Source organism: Stegostoma tigrinum, chromosome 5 (assembly GCF_030684315.1).
Source record: "Stegostoma tigrinum isolate sSteTig4 chromosome 5, sSteTig4.hap1, whole genome shotgun sequence".
Classification (NCBI taxonomy): domain Eukaryota; kingdom Metazoa; phylum Chordata; class Chondrichthyes; order Orectolobiformes; family Stegostomatidae; genus Stegostoma; species Stegostoma tigrinum.
The window spans coordinates 14,079,560-14,092,809 of NC_081358.1; the positions used below are offsets into that span (position 1 = coordinate 14,079,560).

The 13,250-nt window shown below is 44.7% G+C and overlaps 1 protein-coding gene across 9 annotated transcripts in view; it reads left to right on the forward strand.

Moving 5' to 3' along the window:
- Window positions 1-601: 601 nt before the first annotated feature.
- trps1 (trichorhinophalangeal syndrome I) overlaps window positions 602-13,250 on the forward strand; it is a 218,029-nt gene continuing 205,380 nt past the window's right edge. Inside the window, exons 1-4 of one of the 9 annotated variants that reach the window (XM_048530099.2) lie at window positions 602-1,266; window positions 7,259-8,196; window positions 11,111-12,285; window positions 12,968-13,250. The exon at window positions 12,968-13,250 is cut by the window's right edge and continues 360 nt beyond it. In XM_048530099.2, the coding sequence (XP_048386056.1) occupies window positions 7,261-8,196; window positions 11,111-12,285; window positions 12,968-13,250 (2,394 nt within the window). In that variant the 5' untranslated portion in view covers window positions 602-1,266; window positions 7,259-7,260. Of the gene's footprint in view, window positions 1,267-1,414; window positions 1,724-1,959; window positions 2,116-2,211; window positions 2,519-2,791; window positions 2,889-2,949; window positions 3,090-3,246; window positions 3,300-4,041; window positions 4,147-7,258; window positions 8,197-11,110; window positions 12,286-12,967 lie in introns of those variants that run through there. The other 8 variants (XM_048530096.2, XM_048530098.2, XM_048530097.2 and 5 more) reach the window with 8 other exon arrangements.

A 13,250-nucleotide genomic window follows, 5' to 3' on the forward strand; every position in this document is an offset into this window, starting at 1 on the left:
TCATTCTAACTTATAGATTTGTTCTTGTCTGTCTCACATTTTCAAATTGTAAACAAGTTGTGGAAAACATTGTAGGGTATGTATAGTTGTTATGCCTAAATTTTAAAAACATTTGGTCATCAACACTGCTGTTAGGAAGGGCGTTCCAGGATTTTAACACAGCAACAGTGAAGGAACCGGCATCAGCCTCAAATCAGGGATGAATGTGTCTAAAATATAATCAAAAGCCTCTGGATGCTATTTGATATGCAAACAGAAAATGCTGGAAAACCCAACAGTACTGACAGCGTCTGTGGCGAGAAAAATGGAGAGGGGGCTGGGGGGTGAAGGTTTCGAGTTCAATGTCAGTCTTCGGGACCCCTTGTAGTACTCAAATCTGTAACCTGCTAACCAACTTCCATATATGGCAGTGGAGTTAATTTTACATTTTGGTGTGCTCCTGTATTTTGATGTCGACTAAAACAACCTCTTTAAAAAGGGAGTATACGTTTTTTAAAACAACTGACTCAGCAAATTTCATCTGTCACACGGATTTGCATAGAATATTTTAACCGCAGTCAGCTCAGATTTGCTTCCGGTTCTAAACAAGCCTGAATCTGTCGGCTCATAATTAACAGAAAGACAATGAGGATGGGAAAACTTAGGAAGATGAACTAGCAATCGAAAAAAAATATTCGATAATGAGCCGACAGACGCGGATCGTTTATGCACAAGGGAGCAATAACAAGCCATTTCGAATCGGAAATAAAGTGTTGGGGACGTTGAAAAGATAGCAGCACAAGGCGTGGACAGAGGCAGGGCGTCGCTGGCATCAGTGTATGAAGATGGGTTCAAACACCTCCAGGACGCCCAGGTGACAGCTTCTTCCTGGGAAGGATTAACGTCTTGAAAGAAAAAGAGGAACACGCCATACCACATAGTCCAATAGGAACTACCTCTTCTCAAAAAAAAGTTATCCTTACTTGACTGCAAATACCTGTTTGGGGATACTTCCAATCGTTGGGATTTTTCATTCTCTCTTATCTCTCAGGTGAAATGTTCAAAAGTTGACTGAAAACTAGCTCCAGCAAGAATCCTGTCTTGAGGGGCGAACAAAACAAAACAAAAAAAATACAAAAAGCAAATCTCGTGGAGTTTTGTTTTTGTCAAAGGGTATTTTGGTTGAAGATTCTCAGTGTGAAAGGAAGCCTGGTGTTTGCTACATGAGACCAAAAGGAAAGTGCCTGTCATTTGGAAACGACACCGCACCGGGAAACGCAGACTGAGGTACAGACACCGAATGTCTCGCCAGCTTTCAGCCGAGGCAGGGAGGGAGTGAAGCTTCATTGCTGAGCGTTCCTCAATGACAGGTTAATGGGAAACAGTAGGGCTGTCACTCAGCAGCTACGTTACTCCGGGCAACGAAGAGTTACTGGGATATCACAGAAGACACAGCCCCTGATAAGATCAACTCCCGATAGCAAGGGAAAGCAAATTTGTATCTCCGTTAGAAATAGTCTAATCGGGACATGAAACTCTCAGCGACAGAACAGGAAATGGGCACGATACTATAAATTATCTCATCACAAGTTTCAGTTCAACGGGCTCGAATGTGCACTTATATAACTAGTTACAAATATTGGCTTTTCCCGGTTAAAATTCATGAAATTGAGTTGTTGCTCTTGAGACTTGAATCAGAAAAGTGTTAATCAAGCTCAGCGAAAGAAGCGAGGGGAGATGAAAGGTAAACGCTTAAGTTGAGAACAATGCTGCTTTTCTTGTGGCAAAGATCTTCCCCATGAGCAACAGTTCAGACGTGATTTCCACACAGATAACCCGCCAATAGCTCTCTCTCTCTCTCTCTCTCGCTGCAAGATCGCCCGGCGCTGGCTTTTTTTTCCACAGTCAGCCTGTTTTTTTTTCCTTCTCCCCCAAAAAAAGGAAAGGTGTGGCGCCCCCTTCTCTGGGAGAGAGTGAAAAAGGGTGGGGGTGGGTTGGTGAGAGAGAGAGAGAGAGAGGAAGCAAAAACAGCAAGAGCAAACATTAAAAAAATGCCAGAGAAGTAATTCCGGGAAGGCTGCGTTCTGTGTAAAGAGAGAGAGGAGGCCTGATGGCGATGATCACAGCCCATTGCTGGTGTGTATCTGTGTTTGTGGGGCGGCGCGGAGCAGGAGGCATGTCCGCTGTTCGTATTCGCGCTGAATGCTGTCTTGAAATGACGTAATGCTTGAAGCCGAGGTCCTGACAAGCGATAACATTTCTGATAAAGGCCGGACTGAGCCCCTTTCTCTCAGACATATTAAACACACAGACAGACAGACACTACACACACACACACACACACACACACTCCAGTCAGACAGACACAAGCAGCTCAGCCTGCGCCTTCCCCTCTCCTTTCTCTCTCTCTCTCACTGTCTGTTTCTCTCTCTCTCTCTCTAAAATCTCACTCTGCAAAAAAAAACTCAGACGGTTCATGGCTCTCCCCAAAGCTCCACCATCTTTCCAGCTGCAAAGATTATTGCCATCAAATCAACAGGTAAGAGAGAGAGAGAGAGTAGGCGAAAGGCAATCTCGAGTTTAAAGGAACAAAGATCTCAGCGATTTTTTGATTCGGTTTGCACACGCTGTGTGTCTCTGTGTGGGGTAGGGCAGCAAGAGCTCGCAGGTTTCAGATATATGTGCATATGCTAAGGTAATGCATTGAGTTTTGTTCAGTCAACAGCTCTCTTTACGTTTTTATTTCGAAAGAAAGAGGCAGACTTCTCAGATTTCACATACATTCCCATTTCCCGTATTTGTTGGGTCGGGAGGTCACTCGAGCAGACTTGAGAAATGGTTCCTTGTACGTGACAGTAGCCTGCAGTAGCCTTTAGGGTCAAGTTTAGCAGAGGAAACGATGATTTCAAGTACGTTTGGAATACTCGCTGGCTTTCGCCTCTTTTTTTTGTGTGTGTGCGTGTAGTTGTCGCGCCGGCGACTTAGCGGGAAAGTGGGAATAAAAGACATGGATGGCGTTCTAAGACTCTTTTCAGTCCCAGATGTCAGTGAAAGATTTCGGTCTCAGTGTGTCTGTGGCGTCAAGGAACTTTCTGAGTGACGTGGCCGAGGTAACACGGTGAAGAGCATCTGAGTGGGCTATTTCATTTGCATTTCTTCAGATTGCGCTGTTTATTTATCAAAATGTAGATTTACATTCTCAAGGTCCAGCGCAATAGAGATCCCACGCAACCCCCGCCCCCACCCCACCGACACACACTCCCCTGTGCAGTCTTTCCGAGCCCATTGCGGCCCATCTGGCGGGATTAACGAGTAACATGGTTGGAGTAAACTTTTTTTTATAAAAGTTGTGTGTGTGTGTTAGCTGCATTGAATTGTCTCTGTGTATGTGGCTAGACACCATCCTCCGGTGGTTTTAACTTCTCCAGACAGGGACTTTCAGTTTTTTTTAAATCTCCTGATGTAATGCCAAGTAAAGCTTTGAAAGTACAGACAGAAGTAATTGTAGCTTTTGACTTAAAGGGTTACACTAGCACACAAGGGCAGAAATGGGCCGTTTGCGTTAACTTATCCATACTCGGTAAAACGTGGCTTGTGATGGCAGTTAGTTCAGGACGTGTCGCTTACAAGTGCTATTAAAATGTTTCCTGCTGATTCAGGCTGGATGTAGCCGGCGAGATCTGTTGAAAGCGGCTTTTGCGTTCGCTGTTGCGTTTCATCTCACCACAACTCACACATCTGGCTCATGCTTTGACTTGTACTCACTAGCCCTGAATGTGGGTAAATAAAATTGTCGTTTTATCCACCCTCCCAGGTTTCCAGGCAATAATTTATTAGTTGTTTTCTATACTGCGAGGAAGTTGGAAATTCGTGACACTGTTGCTGTCCCCCCCCCAACCCCTTCCCCTAGCACCAGTTAAGATGTTTTGAGGCGTCGAATCGTGATTAATTCAGGATTTGCGGGTTTCCTTAATCGGGGAGTTGAACCGAACCCTGTTGGGAGTTAGTTTCCACTCATGCACTTTCTAAAGGCGTTTCATTAGAGTCACTATTGTGTCTAGCAAGAACTGCAGATGTAATCACTTAACGAAGCCACTCCAAAAGGGTTTTGTCACTCAAAGAGTTACAAAACTGTACATGGCAAGCAGGAACAGCAGGGCTAATCCGGTAAAATACCTCCTCGGGGCGTTTACCGTTGACGTGAAAATGTTGATATCTGCTAAAAGTTTCGCAAACATTTAAAGGTACCACGGAGGCCGATGTTGGAGTCCGTTTCAATTGTATTTGGGGGGAGCTCTGTGAAACTGTCTGGCTTAGGGGGAAAAAAATGTTCACTGCCTTGAATGGGCCCGGTCTGTTCAGAATACTGTGTAAAATGAATGTCACGTTTGCATTCACATGAACTATGAGCCAATTGAAGTCTGATCTCTTTGCAAGTCTTTGTGTCCTTATCACAGGAAATGTTGCGGAAAGCAGTTGTTCAGTCGAGTTCCTAGCACGTGTTGATTAACGATTCTTGTCTCCGAGACGTGATCACTTCTGGCTGAGCTTTCATTTGAGGATCAGAACAAACCAAACGGTCTCAGTAGCAAATTCCCCATTTAGCTGGAGCATATTACAGCAATAGCGTGTGGCATTGTTGGCAGATCGGTGGGCGAGCTTGTAATAATCATTCTGCTACGAGGAATATTGTGTGATTTGATGTTATGATTAATGGCAAGTTTATACAGTGCTTGATCAGATAATGAATACAGGCATCGCTGGGCCAATCTGGCGTGTGTGGAATGAGCAAAACGTGTATTGATTTACTGCCGAGATCTGTATTCCACTTTAGTAGCCCCTTAGCGTCGCAATCATATAAATTAAACCACGACGAAATGTTGAAATTCAGTCACTAAAACAACATTGTTCTCGCGGGTGCAGAATGGATTCGACTTTATTCACTTATCACAGTCTGAATGTTTAAATTGTTTTTGGGGTCCCCCTGACACGTTTGTACTCAGTATCAACAGTTATGATCATTTCAAACTTCTTTAAAATATATTTCATTTGATTCGTTACTCTGCTCATTCCCTTTCTAAAGGATGCATGAGATTACCACAAGCTCCTTTTAATTGCAAATGTGTTCGCGAACATATAATTGGGAATATCAGTGCATGATGGAGAAGAATGGTATCTATGCGCACTTAATTGCAGAACACAGAATGAGTGTGTACTTTGATCATGTGACTGATTATTATGGCAGTGTCCAAGCCAGAAACAATTTGGGACTTGGGCAAAGTTTGCTCACCGGGCCAAACTAGCATTTGTTTACATTCGTCTGAATGGACAGAAGTGAATCTGACCATCTAATTATCGCAATGGCAGTAAACGTACACAGTACAGAAAGTAAACACGATGCCCCAAGAGTTGAGGGTTGTTCTTGATGGAATTATCGATACTAAAGCAGAAAAAAACTTGGCTGTTTTGACTCGAAACGGTGTAATTTCCAGCTTAAAATAGTCTGGCTGTCATTCTAAACCTGTTGACTTTCAGTCTACAACATCAGTTCCTGGACGTGCACACTATTGAACTGAATATTCGTTCCAGTTTAGGCCATCTGCAGACATTTATTGGCACCAACATAAACAAGAGACGCTTGAAAGTTGTGGAATATACCAATTCTGGGATCACCGTGGTGGAATATCCGAAAAAGAAGATTGAAATAATTGTTTGAAAATTTTCGTTAGGTAACAGACCAAACTGGCAGGGGTTCGAGCTTTGAATTCTTCGGAAACTTTTTTTTGTGTTGTGGTAGTCACATTCATCTAATAAAACTTATTCAAGCAGATGGTCTGTGACGTTTTTCCAAAGCTGTGCTTTACCGAGTTACCCATTTTATTTGCAGTTTCTGGCTTATTGTCAGGACACGTACTGTAGAGAGAGAGGGATAGAAAAATCTCTGGCTGGCTTTTTGTGGCTGACGATTTTACTTCTGAGTAGCTAAACGTTCCCCGGCGTTAACAAAGTAGATTTTGTTATCATCAGTCCTGGGTATTTGCATCAAAACAGTGCCCGCTAAGGAAAGACTTATAAAGTTGAAATCCACGTCAGATCACTTTTTGAGAAGGTAGGCCTCGTCAGCACCGAATGGTTGCTTAAAGCTGTTGATTATTTTTGGACAGACATCTCGATTGAGGAGCCGTACCTTGTCCCTCACTCTTCTTTCCGAATGATGAATGGTGTTTATTATCCACATATTCCACTGATTTATTCAAATGAGTACGGGAGTTGGAGCGTGTTAGCTGCTAGTTACGGTAGTTACTGGCACAGAAAGGGCAGTTAGTTAGTTGCAGGGCGATAGCGACTTTAAATCAAACTTATCGCCAAGGTATTTGTATAAATTACCTTGTCCGTTTTATGAATTCCTTTGTAACAAACACAAATGCCGTCATGTGAAGTTAACAAAGCAGGGGAAAGCTATTCACATTCTGAAAGGGAAACAAGTACAGCTAAGTTATTATTTTAGGAGTACAATGATGAGGGGCTGTAATCGTGAAGAAAATCTCCACGGAATCAGACATTCACAGTATTTTGATTTATTTATTGGGGAAAGGGCAATCCTGTAAGGTCTTTAGAAATATAGCTGGGACTGCTGCAAACTAATCTCTTGGAATAATGACGGTGGCAGACTTTCCTATTGTAATTGTTGGTGCCTGATACATTGAGTCCATTGAATTGAAGGCCGTGGCGGTACCTTTGTCGATATAAATGTTAACAGAACATTCCACTGACCTGACAAAGTTTCTCGAATCCACAATACGGACACTGAAAAATTGTGTACCTACACACGACATTGGACGTGCATGACATTACAGTTACTTTCCTCACAGGGAAGCTTAAAGTCCAACAGACGTTGTGCAAATTTGATTATGATTGCGTGATGTCCGTTCCCTGTCTCATCCTCTTCTGTCAAAACTCGACAATAGTTTCATCTGTATGGAACTTGGGCGGGTCTGTCTCGTAAACCATCGCTGGGAAAACATGTAAACAACCACAACAAAAGAGTGAGCAGCGTTTTAAAAGAAAACAGGGTTAGGGTGAAACTGGAGCAGAGCTGAAGCCGAGGGGTTTTAGAAAGAGGCCGGAATTATGGCAGAAATATGAATCCAGGTGAAAGGAAAACTGTCTTGGAGCTGTTCAAAATTTAACCATGCTTAGGGGCAGCCTTTCCCTCTCCAGGGTTTAAATTCTCTAAAGAGAAGCATGTTCTCATTATGTGTATTTTGCTTTCGCACAGATATGGTCCGGAAAAAGAATCCACCACTGAGAAATCTTGTGAGCCAAGGCGAAAGTGAGAATTGCCAGGTCTCTCAGCCAGAAAGTACCGTGAACCAGGAGGCTGCAGAAAGCTCCGGACTCCGGGATCCCATGCAGGAACACAACGACCAGCAAGATGCATTCGAGTTAGTCAACAAGGAGGAACATTGTCTGCGTGTCGCGGACGTCGCCAGCATCAAAAGCGACTTGAAAAGCCCCGCACTGGGCGAAGGGAATGGCTTTAATTATGAAAGCCACAAGAAGGGAGGAAATGTTCCATCCTTCCCGCAAGATGAGGTGACAGACAGAAATATGTCTGCTCTCTCATCTCAGGCTGCTGGTAGAGTCTGCGAGGCCTGGAAGTCTCCTTGCAGATCAGAACCAGATGATGGCGATGGCAGGAGCCGCAATGTGTCTGGAAACCTCTCGGAATTAAACCACAGAGCTCAAACATCACCCAAAAGTGGGCGGGAGAAGGGGCAGCTGCTAGAGGGTGAGCCACCTGAACGTCCCAACTCCAGGCCGGGCTCGGTGCCTTCAGAAAACTCTCAGGTGCTTTCAGATGCGGGGTTTGCACTTGATCAGGCAAAAGCAGAGGAACTATGTGACAACTCAGACGCAGCGCCCCTGACTCCCGAGCTGCAAGACTTCAAATGCAACATTTGCGGCTACGGCTATTACGGCAACGACCCAACCGATCTGATCAAGCATTTCCGGAAATATCACCTGGGTTTGCACAACCGCACCCGCCAAGATGCGGACCTGGACACCAAAATCCTCGCGTTACACAACATGGTGCAGTTCTCCCAGTCCAAAGACTTGCAGAAACTGAGCCGAAATGCGGGCTTGCTCACTGGGATGTTACAGGACCTGAGTGCTCAGCGACCTGCCATGTTAAACGGGACCTATGATGTACATGTAGGTATCTTCTGAACGGGTTCCAACCGACTCAAGGCCCGGGTTTTTACAGTTAATGGTAGGGCCCTGGGTAGTAGATGTAGAGACCTAAGGGTTCAGGTACATAATTCTTCGAAATTTGCATCACAGGTAGACAGGGTGGTTAAGAAGGCTTTTAAGACGCTTGCCTTCGTTGTTCAAATCTCGTGGGACGTCATGTTGAGGTTGGACGGGACGTTGCTGAGGCGTCCGTTGGAGTACTGTGTACTGTTCTGCAATAGGAAAGATATTATTAAACAGGAGAGGGTACAGAAAAGATTTACTAGAATCGGGGGTTTGAGAAATGGGCTGGGACGTTTTTACACTGGAGATAGGAGGTTGAAGGGTGACCTTACGGAAGTTTATAAAACCACCAGGGGCATGGATAAGGTGAATAGCAAAAGTCTTTCCCCTAAGTTGGGGTGATCAAAACCAGGGGGGCATATTTTTAAGGTGAGAGGAGAAAGATTTAAAAAGGGCATGAGGGACAACTTGTTTACACAGAAAATGGTTAGTGTGTGGAATGAACTGCCAGAGGAAGCATTACTTGCATGTACAGTTACAACGTTTAAAAGACATTTGGGTAAGTACATGAATAGGAACTGTTTGGAGAGATAGGGGCCAAATGCAGGCAGGTGCGACTAGTTTAGTTTGGGCACATGGTCGCTGTGGACTAGTTGGACCGAAGGCTCTGTTCCCCTGTTGTGTGACTGTGACCCATTTCTGGTACAAAGTCAGGCAGTGGTTAGGGTCTGTACTGCTTCATAGTGTGACAGAGGCAGGTTCAACTAAGCCTTTCAAAGCGGAATTGCATCATTAACTGGAAAATAAAGCTCTATAGGATAAGGGTGTTAAGAATGGCACTGGTAGAATTGCCCCTTGACAGTTTTGCTTGAGATGGGGCTAAATAAGATCTAGTACTTTAGCAGCAGGAACGTAAATCAGGGAGGAGTGGTGGAAGCTGTGAATGAAATTAATCATATAATGCACAATTAAAGAATATGGCAATGATCCAAATCGAGATGACCATATACTGCACTACTGCATTCTGTGGGTGTATTTTAATGCACTTTGTGTGATAAAAATACCAGTAATATTCCTCTCATATTCCATTGGCTCACTATCGCTGAACATACAACATTTCTTCTGGTTTTCACCCAAGGGCTAGTAATATTGCATTCCTGAAATCATCTAGGAAAGCCTCTCGCCAGAGATTCAAATTTTATTAATTGGAATATATCCTAATAATTTTCCTCTGATAGCTATTTATATTTAATTGCAGTGATTTGTTTACTGACTATACTACTTGCAAATCGGCTAGGAAGGTCGCTGCTAAACGTATCAGACAACATAAACACCATTTGAGTCCATTACTGTTAATGAAAAGCTGTCTCCACTTAATTAATTCATTTTTAATATCAATTTGTCTGTAGTTGCGTTGAATGCTCACATCAGGATTCACTGCTATAAACTACCTGCTGATGACACTTCCAGAAAGCAGTCCAACTTAATCTTTTAGCAGTAAAATTTATACACATGTCCAAGTGGCATACTTGTCAGTTTAGTCAAACACATTACTTGTTTTTGTTGAGGATTCTTTAGGTGTCTTTTGGCTACCACTAATCTTCACGGCAGTTTACTGGCTAATTATATACTTTGCTGCATTGCATAGCCACATGTGGAAACTGGCATGACACCGTAACAATTAGAATAATGGTAAATAGGAAATATTAATGAGCAATTATTCCAAACAATGCTTTTGAGGCATTTTTTTTAAAATTTGGGAGTTAATTCCCGTGTCATTTTATTAACACTTATCGACTAGCTTTGGAAGTATTTCCCTCAGTTGAAAGTGAGGCTCAGAGGCCTACCTGGAAACTTAACCATCTCCTTCAATCTGTGTAGGAATCAGTAATATCACAAAACTTGGGGTCTAAAGCAGACAAAACAGACTTACCTGTGCTTTCGGAATACAGGAGAAAGTAAGTCTCAGTTTAAAGCAAGGAAATGGCAGAAATAGCCACATCTAAAAGATCTCATAATGTACATCAAACTTACAGAACACAAATGAATCAGTCTTTAAGGGATTGGCTGATTTAGAAGCCATGAAATAAGCAATTAGAGGGGGGAAATGTTTATCTTAAAACATTGGGTTGAAGCATATTTTATGAAGGCCGACCTCCCTGATATTCCTGAATGGTTAAATACATCCTGACCATGTCAGCTCTACAGCCGATCACAGCATCATTGCATTAGACTCTTTGAACTAGTTAAAGTGCAGTTTTAGTATTAAGTCCTTCATTAACATACATACTGAGACTCTGCAATTGCTCTAAATGATGTGACCGTAGCTGAGGACTGCAGACAATGATGTAAATGCAAGAAATAACACTTCAGACTTCCTCACCCCCGTAGCTCCAGCAATGCTCTTTTTTACCTCAGCAACTTTATTTGCTAATTAATGACTCCTGTGGCATCGAAAGGGTTAACGAAAAAAACACCTGAAAAGACTAACAAGCTGTTTACTCTTATTTTGTCCCCCACTCCCTCGGCGAGCTCTAAAATCGTTAGCGCACCTCTGCTTTGATTTCAAATCGGCGACGATAAACCCTAATGAAAATTGCAAGTTATAAAAAGAACACTAAAATAAAACTCTACAGCCAAATTGGGATAATTGGAATTAGCCTGCTTTCTAAACCAACAGACATCGATTGGCACAGTCGAAAGCTATGTTCAACTTGTCACAGATACCAAAAACTATCTTGGTGTCACACGACGTCTCTAACAAATAACGACTGATGTTACCGTCTGAGAAACTGTTACATACTTGCTTATTTCACACGCTGCAACGGAAAGCACGTTTATCTTTTGTGTTTTGTTTTACTTTTTTTTCCAGGTTACTTTGGGAGGAATGTTCATTGGCATCGGACGCAAAACGCCCGACTGCCAGGGCAACACCAAGTATTTCCGGTGCAAATTCTGCAATTTCACTTACATGGGCAGTTCCTCGTCGGAACTGGAGCAGCACTTCGTGTCAGCGCATCCCAACAAAATGAAAAGTGTGCCTTCCGCTCCTGAGGCCGGGAAGGATGCGACCAAACCGGAGAAAAACACCAGCAAAGGCGGTTCAGCAACAGAGCGCCACTTACCTCGTCCCATGGACCCAGAGGACGTGGGCAAATGGCAGGAGAAGGCCGTTATCAAAGCCACGGATGATACCCCCATTGGCTACTCTGTGCCCATCAAGTCGGTGGATACCAGCTCCAAGCAGAATGGCATGGACTCTACCTGTTACTTCTGGTGTCGTTTTTGCAGCTTCAGCTGTGAGTCGTCAGACACCTTAAAGCTCACGGATCATTACAATAAACTGCACGGGGAGAATAATCAGCGCACTGGCTACTTTAACCGAGACTTTCCGGACAAAGCTGGCAGACAGGGAGCCCCGCTTGCCCAGAATGACTCCCCGAAAGAGCGCGCCCCTCTCGGCAAATCCGACGGGGAGCTCCCGGCGAAGGCGGAGAAAGGCGCAGCCTCAGCCCGGAAGAAAGACAAGGCAACGGAGGAGAGTGTGGTCACCAGCTACAACTGCCAGCTATGCAAATTCAGGTACTCCACCAGCCATGGGCCTGACGTGATCGCTGTGGGACCCCTGCTCCGCCACTACCATTACATTCACAACGTCCACAAATGCACCATTAAACACTGTCAGTACTGCCCCGGGGGGCTGTGCGGGCCCGAGAAGCACCTGGGGGACATTACCTACCCATTCGCTTGCAGGAAGAGTAATTGCTCCCACTGCACCCTGTTGCTCTTGCATCCGTCCCAGGGGGTGGAAGGGAGTGCCAGGGTGAAGCACCAGTGCGACCAGTGCTCGTTCACAGTTCAGGACGTAGACACACTGCTGCAGCATTACGAGGCAGTGCACAGCAGCAAAAGCCAGAGCCCAGCGCAGGCTGAGAATAGCCAGCAGGGAAGTGATGGCCCAGTGACCAGCGAAGACACTGAAGAGCACTGCTGCACCAAGTGCGACTTTGTGACTCAAGTAGAGGAGGAGATTTTTCGACACTACAGGTAACAGACCAGAGAGGTTAAGTATAACACCCCCCCCCCTCAACATTGGAGGGTGAGTTTTTACACTGTGCTAAAAGTCTGACACCAGATAGGGGCTGAGCTCCCACGGTAACGGGTCTAGACCCGAAACGTCAGCTTTCCTGCTCCCCTGATGCTGCTTGGCCTGCTGTGTTCATTCAGCCCCACGCCGTGTTATTCACGGTAACCAAGCATGGAGAGTTTTAAAATCATCCCTTTCGGTTTGGCATCAGAGCAGGCAGATCAACCGGATTGTTTTGTGATGGTCTATCGTTGGTCTGTCATCAGGTTATTATAAATGGCTACAGTTCATTAGCAGACCTCAGTAAATTGTGAAAACATGTCACCAATGCAAAACCTTTTAAGTGTTTTCATGTTCTGGTGTACAACGTGCAGTTTCGCTGTTCTTTGTGCAGGAACTAACCTGGATCCCTAAACTGAACACGCCAAGGCCAAAATGGTAACAATTTGCTCTTGTCAACATTGGCCACTATTTGTTCGGACTTGCTCCAAGTACAGTAGGTTTAAGAAATGCACTTGATGTAACTTCAAACGTTTTGTTTTTTTTCTGACTGAACTGATTGAGAGGAATCGTGTTTTTTTCTTCCCCTTTTAAGACGAAATTAGACCTCAAGTTAATTTTTGCTTTGTCTGTGTGTCTTAGGAGGGCTCATAACTGCTACAAATGCCGTCAGTGTAAGTGGAGCGCCCCAGGGACTCAGGCGTTGCTGGAGCATTTCAACACGGCGCACTGTGTGCTCCAGGAGGCAGCGAGCAGCAGTAACAGCACCAGCGGTGGAGAGTCGCCACCACCTCCTCCCGGTGCCATCGACCAGGAGATGCGGCACCAGCGCCCCCCAACCCCGTGTGATAGCAGCAGCACCAGCCAGCCTCCGCCAGCCCCGACCCCGACCCCAACCGAGGAGGAGGGCCGAGGCTGGGCCGAC